Here is a 13,769-nt window from a genome sequence, read left to right on the forward strand (position 1 = left end):
ATGAACATACGTAATACATCACAACACCATGAACATACGTAATACATCACAACACCATGAACATACGTAATACATCACAACACCATGAACATACGTAATACATCACAACACCATGAACATACGTAATGCATCACAACACCATGAACATACGTAATACATCACAACACCATGAACATACGTAATACATCACAACACCATGAACATACACAATATGTTGGTAAAGTAACATTAGAACACCATGAACACACGTAATACGTTTGCAAAATGCCAAAAAATCCTTTAAAATCACGTTCCTATCTTCATAATTTTCAGAATATCTATCTTTTAAATCCAAAACATCGGAGAATGCGATCCCTCCATGTTCTCCGCAGTCTCACCACACGGGGTTCTTCCGCAGGAGAAAGTCCCGTGGCGCAGAGGAAACTGCACGGTAAAGGCCTTGGTTTCACGGGCTTGGTCTTCTCTACTATGTTCTTAGTGGAATCCTGGTTATCTGGTGTAAGTTTAAAGGTTTCTATACTCGATAGAAAAAGCTTACGGGGGATAAATTTTTGTATTTTCCCTGTTTCTAATGGAGTAAGCTCCCCAGGTTTGTCCAATCCACTTTTGACTGTCTTGCTTTTCTGTCTTAACTCTTTTAATTTAACATCTTTCTGTAAACACTCATTTTCCATTTCCTGGCTCGCATCTGAAGTGTTAACATCTTTTGTTTCTACCATAGCACTGCCGTCATCCTGACTTAGTTTCTGGACTGCGGTATCTTGTAGAACTATTGACCTGCCGTCATCCGGATCTAGTTTTTGGACTGCTGTATCCTGGAGAACTATTGCAAATGCCTTTTCCACAATGCCCAGGATATATGCTGCAACATCCTCTGTTTTTATATCAAGTTCCTCGCCACTGATCTCAGGAACAGAATGTGTGATTCTTCTGTTCTCTGCATTGAGTATTGCTCGTTCGCTCTCGATGATTGCCTTGTCTTCTGACTCTTTCTCCAGCACTGCCTCTCCAGTGTCCATGTTTGTCTCCTCGAACACATTTCTCTTCTTTATTTTCTTCGGTTTGTGTAACTGTATGAAATATTCATCATCAGCCCATGACGGCAGGAATGATGAAACATTTACATTAGCAGGCTTTAAAACCTCAATTTTAGAGATGGTGTCCTTAACCTGTTCTTGAGGTACAAAGTCATTTTTCAAATCCTTGTCGTCTGCCATAAAACGGAAAACATTTCCAGAGATCATCCTCTTTTGATTTTCCATTTGCGTTACTCTTATCTAACGTATCGCGTCCACACAAGAGCACACTATTATGTTTATGTTTAGTCGCAAGGGTGAATGTGTTACGTCGTACACATTATGACGTGCTGTGCATTGTGACGTTATATTCAGTGACGTTTAAGAAATCAGATGAGCATACACTTTAACCCCTTTCTTGTCCTGCTTTTCACTCACAAAGCACATCCTTAGTATTATTTGTAATTACGGTAAATGTTTAATATCCACAATTCTAATTTTTCATTTCATGAAAATGAATTCTTGAAATCAATGAATAACCATTGGGATAAAGAAAGCACTAAATACAAAAGCAGCACCCATAGCACGTGAGCTTTCACTTCAGGTGAGCTTTAAAAAGAAGAGAGGGTGAAGGGTTTGTTCTCGAACGCCCCATAGTTATTGATAAATTTTCGTAAGATATAAAGTATTCATATGAATATCTAATTTTTATAGGACTTGAAAGTTTGTTGTGAAGGGGGAAATTGGGTATCTAGTGTAGGGTACTATCTAAGAACGCATTTAATTTACTGTCGGGTGAAAAGAACCAGAACAAATGTTTAATATGATTTTTTTTTTTATTTGTATGAGAATACGAAAACCAATACAAAATTTGCAAATAGTCCCAGTAAAGCATTGTAGAGATTTTTTTCGTTTGTTATTTGTGTTCGTATTTATGAAAACGATATTTAAAGGATCTCTGCACCCCAAACATTCGACAGAACGATTAGAAATTATCCAAACTGCCAAAAATTAAGTCAATAAAAATTTTGGCTTCTAAATGATTATTTTACGATGACTATTAAGACTGTTCGTTGTAAAGAAGACGAGAAATTGTTCATTTCATGCGTCAAACAAGTGAATAAGTAATAATATCTTTTCTTGAATTCACCCCCCCCCCCCACTAAATGAGTTTCCGTTCTCAAGAATTAACGTGATTTTTATTTATCGATTTATAATACATGTATGTACATGTAGCTAATGGTTTTTCAAAAATTCATAGTTAAGTCGGTATAAAAATTGAGCGAAAAGACCGGTCAGGTTAGGTACATATTTCATCGAGAATAAAGATGTACAGGGGGCAGGTTCGGGAATTGAAGTTAGGGGGTGACACTTCATCAGGCAGGGGATATTGGGCAGCTTTGATTAAGGCTCCCAGAGGGTCCAGCTCTGGCAAAAAACCCAAATGCTCAGGCCGGACTGGATTTTATAAGGCGTGAAATATGTCTCCCATGTACGTCATTTTTACTATTTTCTGTCATTCTTAAACGAAATATATAAGTTTTCCCAAAATAAAAGTAACAATACATTTAAACATCTTTTCACTTATCTCTCAGACAGTGGGAATAATGATTGCATCTTTTATCGTTGATTATTTTTTTTATATAAACAAAAGTCCAGGATTTAACTTGTATTTGAAAACTACTACTACATGTACAGTGTACTTCATTTTGAATTAATGCATGAAAAACGTTGATTTTCTTTCACTGAAAATGCAGAGAGAGAGAGAGAGAGGTTTTGACCGGATGTGCACAATGTTTAGTGAGAAGGAAATAGAGTCCTTAAGATTCTAAAATTCTCGGGATTCGTTGTATTACAACTTGAACAGAAATAATCATTAAATACGGCTGCAACCCCCCCCCCCCTTTCCCCAACCCTACCATATGACGAAAACCTTGGCAAAATTTTACGATACTCAATGTAATGAACAAGTTTGACACAAGTTTTTGTGCAATCCATGTACGCACAGCTTAATGGCGTGGCACACACCGCATTTTCTGTCTTCTAATTATAGAATGTCTCACTATGCGAAATGTATAGTGCAAAGGTCTCGACATTTAAAATTACAGTCGGAAGTTTTACGTATGCCATGGGGTGGTGTTTTTTTTCCGGGGTCATAAAAATATAATTTATAAACTCTTGTCGAAAAAAATAAAAAAATAAATAAATAGCTAAAAAATAAAAGACGTCATTCTTTATTAGACCAGACCCCTGTTCCGCAGAAACGCATGCGACTTCTTCAATCTTATATCAAAGAATGATTGTGCTGACCCATAATTAATTTACAGATTTGTATATAGATATCAAAGGCACATACACACACTCATCTTATCATGTGGTATACAAAATAGTGATTTTTGCTCGTTTTATACATTAACGGCAAACTGACAACTGAACTGTACGACATACGGGATGATTTCAACTTTTCTATCTTCGACTTTCCATATTTATATAGAAATATTCCAGTATCACCTGCATATGGTGTTTATATCTCTCAACTGATTCGATACGCAAGAACTTGTTCTGTGTATATATATCGTCAGTTTTTAAATCGAGGCAAGCTAGCGACAAACAAGTTGATGATACAGGGGTTTCACCAGTCTCGATTGAAGTCAGCAGTTCGCAAATTCTGTGGTCGTTATAACGATCTAGTTCGTACAACCTATCATTGGGTCAAATGCTGTCTGACATGTTTCATGCCGATTGTTAGGCCGCTCTTGGCACATTAATTTTGACTACGAATAACTCCGTTTATCTGATCAGGATATTGGGCTCACGGCGGGTGTGACCGGCCGACAGGGGATGCTTACTCCTCAAAGACACCTGATCCCACCTCTGGCTCAACTACCTATATTGTATTGCTTACAGTAGTTATGAGTTCGTTATCTTCACCTTTCACTCATTAAATACTTGGAAGGTTTTGTTTTGTGCACGCATCGGGTACACCATTCTTATAAGTAAATTAAGATGAATGTGCTGACCTCATAATACTTCACAGTATTTAGAGTAAGGATGAGGACAATCAAAAGGTATAACAGAAAACAAATTTAATCTACATTAGAACACCATGAACATACATGATACGTTAGAACACCATGAACATACATAATAGGTTTGAACACCATGAACATACATAATACGTTTAATCTACATTAGAACACCATGAACATACATAATACGTTTAATCTACATTAGAACACCATGAACATACATAATACGTTAGAACACCATAAACATACATAGTACGCGTTTGTATCAGAACACCATGAACATACATAATAGGTTTGAACTCCATGAACATACATAATACGTTTAATCTACATTAGAACACCATGAACATACATAATGCGTTTGCAAAGTACCAAAAAATCCTTTAAAATCACGTTCCTATTTCCATGATTTTCAGAAAGTCTATCTTTTAAATCCAAAACATCGGAGAATGCGATCCCTCCATGTTCTCCGCGGTGTCACCACACGGGGTTCTTCCGCAGGAGAAAGTCCCGTGGTGCAGAGGAAACTACACGGTAAAGGCCTTGGTTTCACGGGCTTGGTCTTCTCTACTTTGTTCTTGGTGGAATCCTGGGTATCTGGTGTAAGTTTAAAGGTATCTATACTCGATAGAAAAAGCTTACGGGGGATAAATTTTTGTATTTTCCCTGTTTCTAATGGAGTAAGCTCCCCAGGTTTGTCCAATCCACTTTTGACTGACTTGCTTTTCTGTCTTAACTCTTTTAATTTAACATCTTTCTGTAAACACTCATTTTCCATTTCCTGGCTCGCATCTGAAGTTTTAACATCTTTTGTTTCTACCATAGCACTGCCGTCATCCTGACTTAGTTTCTGGACTGCGGTATCTTGTAGAACTATTGCACTGCCGTCATCCGGATCTAGTATTTGGACTGCTGTATCCTGGAGAACTATTGCAAATGCCTTTTCCACAATGCCCAGGATATATGCTGCAACATCCTCTGTTTTTATATCAAGTTCCTCGCCACTGATCTCAGGAACAGAATGTGTGATTCGTCTGTTCTCTGCATTGAGTATTGCTCGTTCGCTCTCAATGATTGCCTTGTCTTCTGACTCTTTCTCCAGCACTGCCTCTCCAGTGTCCATGCTTGTCTCCTCAAACACATTTCTCTTCTTTATTTTCTTCGGTTTGTGTAACTGTATGAAATATTCATCATCAGCCCATGACGGCAGGAATGATGAAACATTTACATTAGCAGCTTTTAAAACCTCAATTTTCGAGATGGTGTCCTTAACCTGTTCATGAGGTACAAAGTCATTTTTCAAATCTTTGTCGTCTGCCATAGAACGGAAAACATTTCCAGAGATCATCCTCTTTTGATTTTCCATTTGCATTACTCTTATCTAACGTATCGCGTCCACACAAGAGCACACTATTATGTTTATGTTTAGTCGCAAGGGTGAATGTGTTACGTCGTACACATTATGACGTGCTGTGCATTGTGACGTTATATTCAGTGACGTTTAAGAAATCAGATGTTCTGTGAAAGATGAGTATACACTTACACCCCTTTCATTTGCCCCCCCCCCCCCCCCCCCCCCCCCTCTTACAAAAAAAAAAAAAAAAATGATGTAATGCCATGCAACGTGCCTGATTATGTTTACTTAAATATCATCACACCTTTTTCTTAGATTAGGCCTAGTTCTAAAATTCTTGGGATACATTGTATTACACACACACACACACACACACACACACACACACAGAGAGAGAGAGAGAGAGAGAGAGAGAGAGAGAGAGAGATTATTATTACATTAACCCATGTCTTTCATAGTTTGAGAAATGGAATAATAGACGTATGACTTATCTAACAAAGATGGCAACTAAGAGCCGAAAGTAAACTTTCAGCTTACTTTGTAAAGTCTTCAGAATACAACGGTACTGTACATTCTTTTTTAAAAATATGCCAATTGGTAAAAATTTATATGATGTTAGTGATGCTTTTTTTATGTAGTCCTTGTACGCTTGAGAAATTCTTTTCGAATGTACGGTTCAGAAGCTGCCAGGGGTATGTAGAGGAAAAGAAAGGATAAATGGGCTAGAATTGTGTTATGGAAAGAAGTTTCAACCTATTCTTGGATTGCAAAGTATGTCTCGTTGTATGTGTAACTTGCATTAGTAAACGGGTGTAGGTTTACTTGTAGGCCTTCTTTTTAAGTTTGTTGTGGGTGTTTTGTTTTTAACCGCTCCCTCTGTATATTTAATGGAAAACATTAGACATTCTTTTAACAGCTGCAAAAATTAACTAATCAGCTAATATTTCTTTTACAAAAATGTTTACAATGAAAATATTCTTAGATTTTCTCTCCAAATTTTGCTTTGAATCGGGGTCTGTTAAATTTACCCTTTTAAAAACAATTTTAATCATGGCTCCCTGAATCTTCAGTCAGGTGCAAGCTATCTAAAACCCACGACCTAACCTGTATGGCCTCCACAGACTAAACTTGTACATAGTCACCCTAGATCTTGTTCACCCAGGGTCCATTCACCTGAATTGAGAAATACTTTGTTTTTGTTAGAGGTTTAGAATGGACTCAACTGAAATAAAAGTCACAAATTATCGACTGCTATTGCATACCATTTAACATATTTACATCTACATATGATATTTTCATCTATTTCTTTTTCATTCCAATTAAAATTAGCTGTTGTAGTTCAAGGGTTTAAAACTTATGTAATTCAGAAATCGAAGTTCAATATGTATCTTCTTTCATTCAATATGTATAGTATGTTTATCAACATATGTCTTTGTATGTTATTTTACATCCCATCCAAGATTTTTTTACTTGTGTGTAGACGTAGCTGCAGAACTGTAGCTCTCTGAGAAAGTATTGGGATGTGATCCATCCCAATATTTTCTCAGATAGCTACAGCTTCTGCAGCTAGTATAGATGTACATGTAGGTGAAGTGCCACAAATTTTGACCTCTGCATGGTTCTTACAGTCGTAGCAGTGAGGGCTCTCCATAGTGCCATTAATACTGTAGGTTGCTGTGTCAAAGCTTACCATGACACTAGACCTCCATTTTATTTAGGTCATATCCAAAAGACCCAAGATTCTTTGTGTCACCATATCATTCCCTTTTTCACAGAGCCAAATTCATGCTAGGATTCGAGTGAAACAGTTTTCTGAAATTGTAATGTTTCTGAAATATAGTACATGACTTTAAAATCACTTAGTAAACTGGTATGGGGTGGGGTTTTTTATGCTCCGGAGATAGTAGATCGGGGGGCATATTGTTTTTGTCCTGTCTGTCATTCTGTAAAATTTCCATAATTCTGTTATCCTGTCTGAAACTTTAACTTTGCTAATAACTTTTGAACAGTAAGTTCTAGAGCTTTGACATTTCACATGAGTATTCCTTGTGACAAGACCTTTTCGTAGGTACCAACATTTTTGACCCTGTGACCTTGACATTTGACCTACATTTTGAAAATTTTAACCTTGCTAATAGCTTTTGAACAGTAAGTGCTAGAGCTTTGATATTTCACAGGATCAAACCCGTCTGACCACTACACATGTTATGTGAAAGCCAAATATGATATCATGTTTCTTTTAAAACTGTTGGGAACACTAGAAAGGCCATTTCTGGGATAAATTTGCAGGATATGTATTGACTATAAATTTCTGACAGAATGTCAGAAATATATTGCACCCAAATAAAGATTAAATTTTGACTTCAAGAAAAAATTAATAGTAATGCTAAAATTTGATTATTGTCACACTGTCTATAGAGGATAAAAGTTAAACTGATGTTGAGATGGCTGTGTTCGACAGAGTGCTTTAATTTAATTTAATGAGTACTTTCTCTATGAAAAGGATTTTTAAGCCCCTTCAATGATTTTTTTTACCATCTTAGTTTAACCTTTGTCAGTCTGTCTTTTATCTATACACATTCTCCATGCAGACAGACATTTATAATATGGTAACATCCTATTGTGTCCTTTCATGATGCTGTTGCATAATATATATGCAAGGTTTACATCAAGGTACACATCTAGCACCTGTACACGGAGTGTCCTCCTTACCTCCCTTATATTTTACCAGCTAATAGTATATTTGCAGAATAGTATCACCAGTGTGCACATGTAGGGATACAATGATAAGCACGTGTAGGGATACAATGATAAGCACGTGTAGGGATACAATGATAAGCACGTGTAGGGATACAATGATAAGCACGTGTAGGGATACAATGATAAGCACGTGTAGGGATACAATGATAAGCACGTGTAGGGATACAATGATAAGCACGTGTAGGGATACAATGATAAGCACGTGTAGGGATACAATGATAAGCACGTGTAGGGATACAATGATAAGCACGTGTAGGGATACAATGATAAGCACGTGTAGGGATACAATGAATTTCATTAGCTTGATAAGCACGTGTAGGGATACAATGATAAGCACGTGTAGGGATACAATGATAAGCACGTGTAGGGATACAATGATAAGCACGTGTAGGGATACAATGATAAGCACGTGTAGGGATACAATGAATTTCATTAGCTTGATAAGCACGTGTAGGGATACAATGATAAGCACGTGTAGGGATACAATGATAAGCACGTGTAGGGATACAATGATAAGCACGTGTAGGGATACAATGATAAGCACGTGTAGGGATACAATGATAAGCACGTGTAGGGATACAATGATAAACACGTGTTGCATTAAGTATTGTAGTTCACACTCTTATTTATATACATGAATTTTCAAAAGTTAAGTTTTAAATTATTTCTTATATATACATTGTAATTTTATTTCTGTCAGAATTCCCAGCCATTAGAAATAGTTGTACTATATTTATCTACATTCATACATGCATTATTTCAGCTGCAATTTAAATTTCCACTAATTTATGTACACCAATACCTAGTCTTATTTTGAGACCTTCAAAACAAATATTCTTATGGTAAAATTATGAATTTACTGACACTTGCTCATTGTCTAGTTCTGGGGTTTATGTATACTGCAATAATGTAGCCCTATCCAATTTTTTTTATTCCGACATTTTCGTCTCTCCCTCAAGAAAAAAAAAATCGGAGAGGGCTACTTTATTGTAGCTAGTGTTTATACTGCTGTGTTAGAACCAGTTGCTAAGGAAGGCAACGGTTGGCTTGTTTGTATGCCTTTGATTAGTTTAAATAATATATTTTATGTAACATAGGTTAATTCAGATAGCAGCATAAAATTATTTTATGTAATAGGTTAATTTAGATAGCAGCATATAATATATCTTCATATGACAATAGGTTAATTCGAATAGCAGGAATGCATTGAGAATCTTGTTTGCATATTTTTACATAGAAAGACTTTTAGCTCTCCCTAAAAAAAAACCTGTTACAACTTTTCAACTTTTTCCTTATTAGGAGTCAATGAAAGCTTTGAAGCAAACAATTCATCTAGAAATCTAAGCACAGGAACATAATTTAGAGCCACCATGTATAAGTAATTTTATTTCAAAACATATCCAAACTTGCAAACCTATAATTTAAGTTTCAGGTAGCTTTTTGTAGAAATATTGTGTGATTTTCTTTCAACTTGACTATTAAAGAGTTTATTTACCTATATCTAAACATGATCAGTTAGATTAAACATGTTATTCAACAGCTTGAAATATAAAGAATAGAAATGTCTTGGTTAAGGCATGGTAAATAAAGACCTTTACAATTTCTATGAAGAATATAGTTTTGATTGCTTTTTAAGGTTCTTTGTGAATGTGAACAGAGCATTTTATTCCGGTGTATGACGGGACAATTTCTATGGGTGACGTCTGCCATACACAGACAAAATGTTCCTTTCGGTGCTTTAAACTTGAAAATTCCTTTCCCTGATATTTTTCACTCACGAAAATTTGAACTGAAATTAATTTTGAAAGATCGATCCTATCCTGATGCTACAAGGTAAAAGATTCCAGGGATTAGATAATTCTTCAGTATAATTTCAATAGAAATGTTTGTGCCATGAAGTTTTCTTTAGATATATACAAAAGGATTATGAAAGAAATTTCGAAATTATGTAAACATGTAATCCTCAACATTTTTGTTCAAAAGACCAGTTGTCTAATACCGTTACCTTAAGTTTCTGTGTGAAATTATTTGCATAAAACGAACACCATATAAAATTTGACATTATTGATTTTTTTTGTTGATAATGTAAGTGGTTATTACCAGACAAGTACCTTTAAATGCCATTTTCGTAACTACCCCAGGTAAGGAAGCATCTCCACAGACGCAGGCAATTGAAAGGTCGCTAGGATGTGAACGCCATTTAATGGAGATTTTTGTTTTGGTGTTGCTACCTTGTGGGATGTTTTTAAAATTTTCATAAATTTTATCCTCTGTAGTTTCAGGTGTGAAACTATGACAAATTAAGAAGATGCTGATGTGTTACACAACATTCAGATGATTGATAGGAAAAAACACTAAGTGAAAACAAAAGATGGCAGATGGCAGTTACAAATGCCATGATTGCCACATGACTTTTGGGACACTGAACCTTCTTCAGAAACACAAGCAGAAGTTCTGTGTCGGAGGTTTGGTCGGGGACCCTGATAGTTTACGTCTGAGAAAGGGCCTACGGTCAGCAGATGACCCTCCACCCAGACAGTACACCCCTGAGGAGAGGGTGAGTAGCTAATCATTTAACTCTCACTTCTGTTGGTAACATATAGAAATATAGGGACAGATATCTCATTTATAAGTCCTAAAAAAAGATCTTAAGAAAGGTAAATATAATCTGGACTAGTTCCAATAATTAAATTAAGGTCATAGATTCAAAGATACAGTGTGAAGTTGCAGCACAGTATGGTTACAATAAACATGCTTATTTATAATGAAATACTGCTTGTAGTGAAGCGATATTTTTAAAAAAGCCCAATTAATTATTGGATATAACAAATAGGGTTTATAATGAAGAACAATTATTTAATCTTCCATTGAGCTTCATCATTATCATGTCCTACGGTATTTCATTACATTGTAACCAATATCCAGATGAAATAATTGTTTGTCAGCCCAGTTGACAAACTAGCCATATTTGTCTTGATATTGCCCAATTTTGAGTTGTTGAGTACTTGTAGTACATACAGTACAAGATTAGATATGATTTGTTGAGTACTTGTAGTACATACAGTATGATTTGTACAGGGTTGAGCATAGTGTTACCATTAAACAATAAAGTCTGTCAGACAAATCTTTAACCCTTTCTATCTTAAGACTTACCGTATTTTGCCGAATATAATACGCAGTGGTGTTTAATACGCACCCCCCACTTTGAGCCTAAAAGTTGGTGAAAAAACGCACTTCGGGTGTATAATACGCAGCAAAAATTTTGACTAAGCGGTAATCTTTATTTTATACTTGGTGTTAATTTTCACTTAATATATTTGCAGAAATAATGAATTCTAAACAACGCACAATAATTTGCAAACTTTTTGAGATGAGGTCTACATCGCGGTAATCTTCAATGAGAATCTTCAGGGAAATATCAACCCGGACAAGCCTGTTCATTTCAGCAAAGCACGAGATTTTGTAGCATTAAAGTCTTAACTGACTCGATATTTCCTTTGTTGAAACTTAAAATCAATCAAATAGCCGATGTTATAAAAATAAAATTAAACAATTAAACTATCGCGTATTTTACTGTAATCAACACACCATGGTAGGTACAAAGATGCAAATTATCAACTCCTTGTTAACTACGATGACTAATAAAATGTGTGAAAAAAAAATTTGTAGGTATTTCTTTACCCGGAGGGGGTATCTAACAAAAGCAGTGTAAACAACAATGGCTTCGTAAAACACACGCTTTTACGCAAGAATAGTTATTTCAAAGATTCAAATAAATATTTCATTAAAAATTAGGCCTATTCATAAAACTTACAGTAAACAAACTTTTAGCAAGTGACAAAATTATTTTCCAACAATTTTAGCATGTGTCAAGGCATTATTGTGTACACATGCTTTCAATAATGGCGGCATGCGATGTAATGAATAGTCAGATCCAATGCAATTTGATTGGCTGTTTGTTTCATGATAATTGAATTATTTAGATATTGTAAGTATATATATCACATTTTCTGCAATTTTACGTTTCTGTAGTAATTTTCTTGAGGTCGAATTTTCTACTTAATAAATAGGTGAACGTGAAAAGGCGTACAGTATCCGAAGCCTTGGTCTTTGAGTGAAATATTACACTACTTAATCACCGAGTTTCATCTGGAAAAAAAGGTCAAAAACCTATTGTGGTATATAATACGCACCCCTTTCTGGCACAAAAATATTCTTTAAAAAAAGTGCGTATTATATTCGGCAAAATACGGTAATTGTGTTCATGAAATGTCATGCCTAGATTTGAAATACACTGACATGTTTAGCTTTGATCCAGAAGGAAAACATAGTTTTTCAATACTATGGGTATATCTTACACATTGGTTTCCTAAATGACCTAAGTAACAAACTATTTGCAGCCATTATCAGGAGGGGAGAAATTAGAGTCCAAGGTGAGACATAAATTTAGTTTAACAGCAGAAGTTATTGCCATGTTGTGTCACAGGTTGAGGTTACTTTGAGTGTGTGTCAACTGTAGAACTAATGTAGTGCAATCCTATAGCTTGTGTACTAAAACCAGAGCAATTCCAGGCTTTGACTGGGGTACTCCGCTACCCAGACTGTGCATTCTCTAGAACTGAATGACATGTATTGCATGTGTATGTAGTTTCTGCAATAAAACTCTGCCAACCTGCACACAGTATTTATTGTTTGTTTTATTTTTATATATGACTTGATTAGGGTCATTCAGTATTTCTTGGGTCATTTTGTGGAAATGAAACCATTCTGGGGTTTATCAAAAGTTGAAGGACTCCACAATATTTCCAGAAAAGAGCCCTTCACTGTAGACCTTAGACACATACTGGGTTTACATGACAAATACATTGCAAGTATTTAAAATTGAAGGATTACCTATTTTCGACAAAATTAAAAATTCGATTGAAAAAATATTTGAATGACCCTTTAGAAATTAATTCCCCAAGCTTTACTTTCTTTTTGATAATATTTGTATTTAAAGATTGACAGATTCTTAATCAATAAAAAAAAATTAATTGTGAAAGGTGTAGAAATATTTACTATTACAATGATGTGTACTGATTTCAGTGAGGTTCATATTTTGACTTTTTTGACAATCGTGTGAGAACTAGTTATCAGAGCCAAATATAAAATTTTATTCACATAATGGAGAGAAATATATGCAGAATATGCTAATTCATGATTGTGACAAATTGTTCCCGAATTACAATTACACTGAATTTTAAAAACTTTGATATAAATACGCATACATGGACGGTACTCGTCAGAGGACTAGATTCATGTAGTACATATATTTGGGGGAACATGCTTAGACAACTGTCCTAAACTTTGTAAAGGTACGCCAACTCCAGGCTCTAAAAGCCAATCGAGAAAAAAGTCGAGATATTCGGAACTTGCAAGAAAGGATTCTATTGGATTCCTTAGAAGACACAAACATCCAGTTAGGATACCCTCAGTTACAAAGGAGTAGGAGCAGGCTCCCCCTATCCAAAGACAGAGATGTACAACAGCTGCAGCTCGAGGTAAAGCTAGAGAGATCAGATATAATTTCTGTATAAGAGATCGTTATAAAACTTTATAAAAACTTTTACT

The 13,769-nt window shown here is 35.4% G+C and overlaps 1 protein-coding gene across 22 annotated transcripts in view; it reads left to right on the forward strand.

The window, feature by feature from the left end:
* The first annotated feature begins 5,879 nt into the window (after positions 1-5,879).
* Positions 5,880-13,769, forward strand: part of LOC125668024 (uncharacterized) — a 44,805-nt gene continuing 36,915 nt past the window's right edge. For 4 of the 22 annotated variants that reach the window (XM_056162571.1, XM_056162572.1, XM_056162570.1 and 1 more), the window contains exons 1-3: positions 10,345-10,716; positions 12,560-12,592; positions 13,514-13,699. In XM_056162571.1, the coding sequence (XP_056018546.1) occupies positions 10,531-10,716; positions 12,560-12,592; positions 13,514-13,699 (405 nt within the window). In that variant the 5' untranslated portion in view covers positions 10,345-10,530. The other 18 variants (XM_056162574.1, XM_056162579.1, XM_056162576.1 and 15 more) reach the window with 14 other exon arrangements.

Source organism: Ostrea edulis, chromosome 4, assembly GCF_947568905.1.
Source record: "Ostrea edulis chromosome 4, xbOstEdul1.1, whole genome shotgun sequence".
Lineage (NCBI taxonomy): Eukaryota > Metazoa > Mollusca > Bivalvia > Ostreida > Ostreidae > Ostrea > Ostrea edulis.